The 10261-nt window shown below is 37.0% G+C and overlaps 1 protein-coding gene across 2 annotated transcripts in view; it reads left to right on the top strand.

Moving 5' to 3' along the window:
• Positions 1 to 1515: 1515 nt before the first annotated feature.
• Exoc4 (exocyst complex component 4) overlaps positions 1516 to 10261 on the top strand; it is a 722212-nt gene continuing 713466 nt past the window's right edge. For both annotated transcript variants that reach the window (XR_010044694.1, XM_003467878.5), the window contains exon 1: positions 1516 to 1667. Coding sequence is in view for 1 of the 2 variants with exons in the window: in XM_003467878.5 (XP_003467926.2) it covers positions 1582 to 1667 (86 nt within the window). In the remaining variant the exon portion in view is untranslated. The remainder of the gene's footprint in view (positions 1668 to 10261) is intronic.

Genomic DNA, 10261 nt, shown 5'->3' with positions numbered 1-10261 from the left:
TACTTACCCTGTGAAAAGGTTTTTTTTGTCAATAATCATTAAAATGTGATTTTCAGTGACTATGTCATTTTCTCACATGAACTTTGGATAATTTATTCAATCCTCTTTTGTTTAAAAAATTTCAATATTTTAACTGTATCTCTATTTCTTTAGGAACGAAGAAGTTCTGTCGGCTGGAGTGGCTGTGCCAAGGGCCTTCACGTTACCATATACTTAACTTCTCACTAATCTTAAAAAAGTCAGTGTGAACTATTTACCAGCTTGATATCCACTTATTGAAAGCTTGCTCTTTCCCAATTCCAAAATGTCTGCTTTATTTTCATCTTTGAAGTTCTTCAGTCTTTACAGCTACTGACAAAATCACCTCCCTTTTCTTTCTCAATATACCTGTTCCTCCATCTACTCATTTTCCATGAACTAACTTAATGACCAATAGTGTGAATGCAGGAAATACAAACATCGCAAAACTGCTAGTAAAGCACACTTGCATTATTACTACCTGCATTTTATTTAACTTGGAAAGAAGGGGAATCTGCAATCCGGACATTTTTTTTTTTTTTTGATTGCGCATTTTTATCAATATTCATTTGCGTGTTTCTGTAATTACGTTTTGTCAGATTATTTGGAAATACAAGTACATTGGGAAGAATTCAATTCACACAGACAACAAATGTAGAAACATTTACTTTCAGAAAACACCAATGAAAGAAAAGTATTTATTTAAATTAATTTTCACATTTTTTTGGATTTTTTAAAGTAGCACTGTTTGCAGTCTTACTGTTTGAATATCCACTTTGTATGCTTTAATTTTGTAACTTGAATAACTAAGATGAGAGTACGTAATTTATCAACTAGCGATTTCTTAGTGGTTTTTTTTTTTTTTTAATTCTGTAATATACTACCCTTTTTCTGTTTTGTTTTTTTTCTCTTTAAAGAAAAAAAAAATCACCTTTTCCTCTGGTACTTTCCACCAGTTACTAACTTTTGAGACAGTCTCACTAAGCCACCAAGTTGCCCGGGGTGGGCTTGAATTTGCGACCTTTCAGCCTCAGTTTTCCAGAATGTATTAAAGGCATGTGCCACCACATCCAGTTAAAAATCATTTATATTTAAGGTGAGAAAACTTTGCAGGCAGGCCCCAAACATAAGAACCTGTTCCATTTGAATACATTTCCTCACATATATATTTTATCATCATCAGGTAAATTTAATTAAAAATTGCATTAAATTCCCAGTATCGGGAAAAAAAATTCTAAAAGCAAGCAAACTGAAAAATGCCCAAGGTTAAACGAACAACCTCATCAGAGACTTGTTCAAGTCCTCCTCACTGGTTCAGTTTTGTGTCCCCCTGGGCGCCCCGAAGGCGGAACTACGATTCCCATAGCGCTTAGAGCGAACCCGTACGCCGCGGCATCAAGACTTTTTCCCTTTGTCCCGCCTTCTCACTCCAGTGACTGGACGTTCTACTTCCGTGCCTCTGAATTGTCTTTTCTCATTGGTGCAAACTCAGGCGTGGTCAAAAACGGAGTTGACGTTCGCCCTGGTTCTGTCAAACCCGCCGGCTCGCTCCTCCGTGCCAAGATGGCGGCAGAAGCAGCTGGTGGGAAATACAGAAGCACAGTCAACAAAAGCAAAGACCCCTCGGGGCTGCTCATCTCTGTGATCAGGTGAGGGAGGCAGGAGCAGGGTCGGGGACAGTGGGCAGCGGCTCGACCTTCGCTTTGGAAGGCAGAGGGATTAGCCGGGTTCGATTCTGCTGACCCTTCCCTTTTCTCCATGCCTCCCTGCAGCCCCTCCCCGGAGCTTCAGCAGTTTGCCTTCTTTCAGCCTCAGCAATTACCGCCCCCCACTTTTCCCTCTGGATTTGGGTTTAGCGGGAGGAGCCCTGCCCGACAGCTTTCTTTAGGGTCTTTAGGCCCTGAAAACACTGCTCTTGGGTTTTGGTAGAGGAAGCCAGGTAGAAGCCAGGTATTCGTTCATTCATAAAGCACTAACGGATTAATTACCTGTAGTGGCGCTCACTGAGAAAGGGTCTTGTGTCATGAACTTCTATATGTTGGGCTCAGGAGCCTAGAGTCACCTATCACGAGTTGCATTTTGTCCAACTCTGAGCATTTTGCACCACCTGTGAACGGTTGCAGCCTCAAATACAAGAATTTGCAGTGAGCTGGTAGAAGGCACATATCTGTCTTTTGATTTTCGTTCTATTCTTTCCTGCCTTACTATCCAGATCTCTTCCTTAAAAACGACAAATTTCGATTTATCCTCTCTGCCCATTTTTTGCACCTGAAAATAGTCGCATGAGATTTGGAGTGGTGGACCTTTTAGATTTTTTTTTTAGTGAAACAAACAGCACCGATAAGGATTATACAGGAAATGACCATAAACAACCTGAATAAAAAGTATTATGACACGTTTTTACTTGTTTATATTTGAATTTAAGCTGGAATATTTTTCGTGAAACAGACACCCTTCCCTTTGCCTCTTTTTCCCCCACCTAGTGCTAAACTTTAGTTTGATTTGTTGGAGGGCTTCTTGACTAAACTGATAATTCCCCAACCTCTTCCATTTAAAAGCAGGGCTTTTGCACTGTGCCACAACCCCAGCACTGTTTAATTTTTTACATTTTGAGACAGACTCCCGTTTAGTTACAAGCTGGTCTTGAACTTGCCGTCTTTCTGCCTCAGCATCTCAGAGTTCTGGGGATACAGGTGTGCACCGCCACACAAGACTCTGATGATTTTTTTAGAACCCAGAGCCCAACTGTGTCTGGTAGGTACCAAGCACTTGAAGAATGAATATATCAAACTTTCAACAACTTGCCCCTTGTGGTCTGATATTCGTCTTATTGGTCTTAGAGGACTGTAAGTTTATGGATGGTTAAATAATTGAATTTTCTTTTACAATTAAGAGAATAATTCTTTTCTATGGAAATAATACACTTGGTAGACCGTACTAAAGAAATTCTGTTGTGAGTCTACAGGAGCACATTCTTTGCTAGTACACTGGTAGTACAGATGTTTCTCCTGACGCTAGAACTCCACTCAGAATATTTGTAATTTCTCGAGTTTAACTTCTGTGGCGTTGTAATAGATGATTTTATTTGGATTCTGCCTTGAACTTGATTTTCTGCCTTATAGCTAACATTCATTTAAACAATGAATATTTAGTGCTAATTTATAGTATGGTGCCTGATACTTTGCACACTTACTAAATAAATGTAGAATGAATGAGTGGACGTCCTGAGTTTTGCAAAAGCAAATCATATATATTATAATTGAGATTATAATCTACCTGGAGTATAAAATACGCATACAAAGTATGATATAGCACTAGAAGAGAGAAAAAGGGAAGTTCAGGAGAAGGGGTTTGTTATTTGTAATGAAAGTGGAGTGAGCATGACAAACAACTGTTTACAAAAGCATCATTCTCATTTGGTACTTTTGGTTCTCTAGGCTGTCACATTTCTTTTGTATCAGTTAAAATTATCCTAAATGTCTGATATATGAGAGCAGCATGAATTCCAATGTGAAGCTTTTTTTACTGATACTGATTCAGAGATGTATATTATCTTTCGTAGAACATTCTTTTGTGTTTTCCAGGGGAATCTCTTACTGCTCGGTGGTCTGCAGTAGGCGTTTGTGATTACCCAACTCTTTTGCTGATCTATATTACCTCTACTTTATCACCATGATTTGAACTTGGACATTTTTATATTTGACTTGTGTATGTTACTGATTTTCATTTTGTTTCTTATTCTTTACTCCACAGTGTATTTTAATACTTTTACTTTATCATATTTGTTACAAACTTGGTAACAGGGGATGGATATCCAGACCTAGCATTCAGGGCACATTTAGTTCATAGTGGTGCTTCCAGTTCTGTATGGCCACAAGACTGAATGTTGTTGGTGGTGCAGTGTTGGTGTATGAGTATGTTTCTTTGAGTCACAGAATTTGGGGGCTGGAGTGAGGAAGTTACTAGCTTGCTTTCTTTGTTTTCTTTCTGATATGCTTTTGAATTTACCCAGTGGTTTAAATTTCATAAATGGCAGAGAATGAGAGAGTGGTAGTATTTCTTTGGTGCTTGAGATTTGAGGTTAGGAGAGAATCCTTTAGGGACCAATAGAATTGTATATTTCTTACTAGGCAATTGTATTGTTACTCTGAAGTTGTTATTTTATGTGTCTATTCAGTCATTTGTGTTAGCCTTGCAATGTTGTATTCATTTTTCTTAACTCATATAACACTTTAATTATCTCCTATCCTTTACCTTTTTTCAAATTTTCAAAGACTGTAGCTTTACTGGTTGCTTTGGCAACAGGCTTCAAAAAGGAAAACCCTTTTTAGGCTTATGTTTATAAGGTCTAAGTTTTCCTGAAGATATTCCATGATACCTGGCAGTTCTTTCATGTTTTCCTATCATTTTTCACAAAATAAATTGTTAGTGATAGAGTCCACTGTCCTGTAAAAACATTTGATGGGGTTAGCTTTATCTTTTTATATTACCAAACAGTTTTCTTTTTTGAATGTTAAAAATTCTTCAGTTTTTGATCAGATATATAGAAAGGCAATTTCTGTACTGCATTATGTGTTGTGACGCTTTATATTGTTTTAAAATTGCTATTCTTAGTTGGAACAGTGTTTATTATTATAGCTATCTTTTAATACTGGATTAAAGAACAAAAACTACAGGAGAAGAAGTTTTAGTGTGAAAACAAACTAGGGGTAGACAAAGGACTACCAAGATTAATTGGTATTTCCTGTCACGGTGCTAAATAATTTAATAATGCCTGTATTTCGCTAGTATGATAGTCTGTCATTTTAAAGCATTTAGAAGCCAAAATAATTTAAAGATACAGTACATATGGTGTAACTATAATAAAAACATATTTGATAAATGGATTTTTTGTTGTTGTTGTTGTTTTTATTGGTACTGGGGATCGAACTCACAACCGCCTGCTTCCAAGGCAGGTGCTTATGCCGCTTAGCTAAATCCCCAGCCCCGATAAATGGATTTTTAATGTACTTTGAGACTCAATAATATCTACAGTCCTTTGAAAAATATTGAGTAAAAGTACTTTAGGACAATCAGACATTTCAAAGGGTAAAGTCCCAGAGTTTTATAGGGGAGGTCCTCAGATCGGTGAGCAGGGGCTTTAATGAGGAGACAGATGGTGCTTGGGATTTAGTCTGTTGGAGGCTGCTACTAACTGTGGCTTTGGGTTTAAATCTTATCATTGGCTCTTTAAAACAGAACTAATTGGGTGGACCATCATGATTACCTGCTGGTGTACAATTTGGACAGTTTTAAACACATGCATGTACACACACACACACACACACACACACACACACACACACGTGCCCAGCCTCTTCCTTTCTTTTTCTGTTGATCCCCCTCCCCAACCTTTTGTTTGGTGTGAAGTGGGGGAAAGCAGCCTCTCTATATGGGAAATAAGCAGGGTGACATTTTGGAGATGTTATTTTATTTTTGTGGTACTTGTCAGATTTTTAATTGGGAAATGTGACTACCACTTACTGTTAGGTGATTTGCTTTCCAATTAAATGTTGTCTTTCTCTTCATTGTAAGTTGGCCCGAAATAGGCAGTTTAATTGGGTAACCAAACTTTGGTTGTGACTCAAGAAGACCTTATTTAAACCTTGGAGCAGATCTTTTCTAGACAGACTCTGGTGATAGATGTCAAAGAGATCTGAAGGGTGTTGAATGCTTGTATTTTCATCATGACCTCACAGCAAGTGAAATTTCAAAAACGTAGAAAATCCTTTATTGTAAACACCTGTTAAATTTCCTTCCTCCTCAGTATTTTGGTCAGCCTCTAGTTAATTCAAAGCGCACTTGGATGAAGGGACCCAAGCTTTGATTAGAGCTTTGAACAAATAGCTTTGAGGTTCACAACGGAGTTTGTGACAGTAGAGGAGTGGGTCGCTGTAATCTGAAGTCCTGGTAGCTGATCTGGTGTTAATGTTGCCAGCACCAGTTCCTCTCTGCATTTTTGACCACTTCACAAAGGTTTTTAGGTTTCAGTACTTTTTGTTTCCTTGAAGAATCTTGGCATTGGTAAGACAGTTGTTTGAAAAAATAAAATGTGGAAACTAAATACTTTTTAAACTTTCAGGAAGTCCTGGGATCTCGGACAACCGAGGTGAAAGTGAAGGGCAGAATATTCTCATCTTCTGGTTGAATGTACAGAATTAACCCACATATGCCTTAATCCCCCTCCTCCCCTTTTTTTTGGTACTGGGGGTTGAACTCACGACCTTTTACTAGTTTTGTCATGTGTGTCATTCATTTATTAGTTTTTGTTAATTTTTTCCCCTTTATGTGTCTCATACTTTTTGGTTGAATGTTAGACATTACAGATTTTACCTTATTCAGTATTTTTTTTTTTTTTCTTTTCCGTTTTTTATTGGTACCGGGGATCGAACTCACGACTGCCTACTTGCAAGGCAGGCGCTTATGCCGCTGAGCTAAATCCCCAGCCCCCAGTACTGGTTTTGAATGTATTTCTATACAAATTCTTAAGCTTTGTTCTGGGATGTCGTTGAGTTACTGTCGTTGAGTAATTTGGTTCTTTTAGGTCTTGCTCTAAGTTGTACTAACTAGGCACAGAACAAAATTTAGTCTAGAACTAATTTTGTCTCTCTGTTCTGGCATTTTTTTGAATTCTCTATCCAGTACTCTGAATGATGAGGCTTTCACTCTGGCTGGGGTGGTGGTTGGGGGATAGGCTCTGTCTTTGAATTCGGATGAATTCATGAATTCACATAGTTGTTCTTTCTAATCTTTTCTGGTTTTTCTTTTTAGGGCCTCCCAGTAGTTACCTCCCATACATGTGCTGATCACTACTGTGTTGAGGACAGATCTTCAGAGTTCTCTGTCACTTTCCTTCCTCTCTGCTAGGCCTTGCAAACTAATGATTTTAACATCCAGTGTTTTGAAGTTTGTTCTTTGGTTAGTCCTTGTTATTCCATCTAGGATCAAAGTAGAAGCTAATTAATATGTTGCATTTTAAAAAATATCTTAAAGATATTTAAAGAGTACGAGTATAAAGATTAAAGATCATTTTTCATTGGTACTATTTTAGATTGTATATGATTAGAGAAGCTCAAATGTGTTATTTAAATTTATGACATGAAAGTAAACTAGGTAATTCAACACTGAGAGTTTTTTTTTATTTTACCCAGTATTAAACAAATAAATTGCCTTATTTCCTCTAGTGCTTTTCCAGAAATTATTGCATCAGAAAGAATTCATACAAATGCATTGAAATTATTATGCATGTTTATTTTTAATGATATGATTGTTTTATTTTGTAATATTTGCAGTAGTTTTGTAAATTGTTGGCCTGAGGTTTAATGTGGCTAGTAATGAGTTTTCTTCAAATAACACAGTATTCAAATATTTTAGCTGGGTATTCTTCAGTCTTTTTGTTTTAATTTTGCTATTAATCTTATACTTTGCTACTTTGTATATTTTTATTAACTGTTTTCAAGCTATGAAATGAGTTATGATCCCTAGAATTGTACCTAGTCATTGATTTGCCTTGAAAAAACATGAGAACTCACAGTTTAACAATGAATAAAGGAAAATTCTGTGTTATATTTGATACTGTTGTTGCGAAAATGAAGTATTCTGAGATTCTTATGAGATTCTTTTATTTATTGTTTTAAATTATTTTAAAAGCTCTTGCCAAAAATAAAGTAGAATTCAAAAGGGAAGTTTCCATTTAAAATTTGCTGCCTTTCACTGTGCTGAATGTTAGTGATTTTACTTTTATACTTAAAGTCTAACCTGAGATTTTGCCAGGAGTGCACCATCTCAGGTACCACTTGATGCTCCTGAGCTAAATCTGCATTTCAATGTGTCTCTGGTGAGTTGGAAATATGGTACAGTTTAAACATAATTTTTAGAACATAATTATTTTTAAAAGGTAAGGTAAAAGAAACCAGTTGGAACTGTTAAAAGTTTTTTTTTTTTTAGATGAGATAATGACAATAGGGCTATTTAAAAATTTACATTTAAAAAAATTTGTATTAGCACATGTTTGCAGTATATAATGTTTACATTCTTTTTGTGGAGTTGGTGCATGCACATAACACATTGGAATTCCTTTTTCACCTGTTTTCTTTCCCTCCCTGCCTCCTCCATCTCTTGATATTCTTCCTATTTGAGAAAGATTTGTCTTCCTGGCTCCTGTTAGCTATTTTTGTTTTGCTTAAAAAGTGCTATTCTAAAGATATGTGCTAAAATAGATAACAATAAACCTGATATGTGATTTGCTATAAGTAATTGAAAATTGAAGAGAACAGTTAGAGACAGTAGGGATGTATGATGAAGCAAAGTTGGAATGTGTAGCTAGTTGTTGAAGCTGAACTTTTGGACAAGTGTTTCAATTTTTTTTTTGTACCAGGGATCAAACCCATGACCTCGTGCTCGTACACCGCTGAGCTAAATCCCCAGCCCATGTATCAATTTTTGTAATGTTGAAATTTTCTGTAAAAATGTATGTGTCAGGGCTGAGGCTAATAGCATAACTGAGTCAGGGAGCATTTGCCCAGCTTGCTGGGAGGCTTAGATTCAAAAGCCAGCACTGCAAAACTTAAACAAGATATAGAAAATATATGTTGAAGTGGAAGGGGTGGGAGAAACAAGGTTCAGTAGAAATGCTAAATTACACAAGTGCTGCTTAATATATTTTTTATATTGTGTCATCCCTTCATTCCGAACATGTACATTAATGGAAATGTCTCATGGATGTCTTACTAAGAAACTTATTTCTGTCACTGCATGTGGTCCAAGGAGGTTCTCTAAAGAGGAGACAGTGACTCTAACCTGTTCTGGGGAGAAAAGAATTTAAGGACCTATCAATGTGAGGCATAAGGAAATGTTTTAGACTGAGTTAGAAGGTAAGAGAGAATAGGAGAGGGCCAGAGTTTGATCAACTAGAGGGGCCACAGTCTTATGAAGAGGTTCAGACTGGCCTGCTTACCAGAGAACGAGGGTAGCTTTCATAAATTAGATGAGGTGGGTGAGGATCAAGTTGATCATTATCTCAATTTTGGTTTTGTACCTCGAGAGAAACCTTTATGATCTGAGTTATAGTTTGGTTCCCAAGAGATGATTGCTTTTTGCTTGTGGAAGGGAGCTGCCTGTGTTCCTATTATAAAGTAATGGCTCATGTTTGAGGGAGGCGATTCCACCATGGAGTGGTCTGTGAAACTCCGCTTTTCCTAGAAGTCTAGGTGCTTGCATGCTTTAATATTGGTGGAGACTTTTGGGTACTGCTCTGGAGGGTCTGGAACTGGACAACTGGGCAGTTGAGTTGACAACTGGGTGTTCCTGGAAGCCCCAAAATTGCTTTAGTTACTCTTATCTTGGTGTCCTCAGACTCAGAGGGCGATGAGACACATTAGGTAAATTTAGGGTTATACATTTAACAGATACTCCTCAACTGACTGACCTGCCTCCATGCAGAGTGGAGCAGGAATTTGACTCAAAGCTTTAAGGTTGTGAAGGAAACATGAAATGAAGGCATAGATGCCAAGCTGTATTAGTTAATCTTTGGGTATCTCTTAAGTCTAGCCTCTAGATTCCTGTCTCAGAAGAAAATACAAATCATGGTTTTCTTGAGGAATTGGTTAAGGCTCAGGAATTCTTCCTTTATCTCTCTGGTAGTCTCTATGTAACTTCAGTTTGTGTAGCCCAGGATTTCCAGTATGCATTTGACCACATATCACTAATCAATATCTTACAAAACATAGTATGCAAGGAACTCAGCAGAATATAAGGTTACTATGGACATTGCTTTAAAGGAGGATGTGTAGCTTAAGATGGATGTGGGAGAAGAGGTTGAGCTTGTTTAAAGAAGGGTAGGTAAGGAGGAGATTTTAAATTGACTTTGTCAGCATTAAAGTCAGTTATTATGCTGAGTGGGCTGGTTTTACTTAATTTTAGATTATAATCTTTATTTGGCAAACAGATTTGTACATATCTGTCCCTGGAAGTGTTCTATATAACTGAGTTAATTGAAATATTAAAAAATATGTGTGGTGGGTATAATAATTGGCCCTAACTTCTGTCTGAGGCAAGACACTAGGGAATTTTCAACCGACTTTAAAATAGAAATTGTTCATTGTCTTGATATTAAATGAGTCCCTTTGTACTATTTAGGCATGTTCTTACACATCAAAAGGTTTTTCAGAGGGACTTGTCACTGTGAATTGCTATAAATTGGGAT

Source organism: Cavia porcellus, unplaced genomic scaffold, assembly GCF_034190915.1.
Source record: "Cavia porcellus strain 051 isolate PalLab524CR breed Dunkin Hartley unplaced genomic scaffold, mCavPor4.1 scaffold_2, whole genome shotgun sequence".
In the NCBI taxonomy this organism is placed as follows: Eukaryota; Metazoa; Chordata; class Mammalia; order Rodentia; family Caviidae; genus Cavia; species Cavia porcellus.
This window is presented reverse-complemented; position numbering and strand designations above follow the sequence as displayed.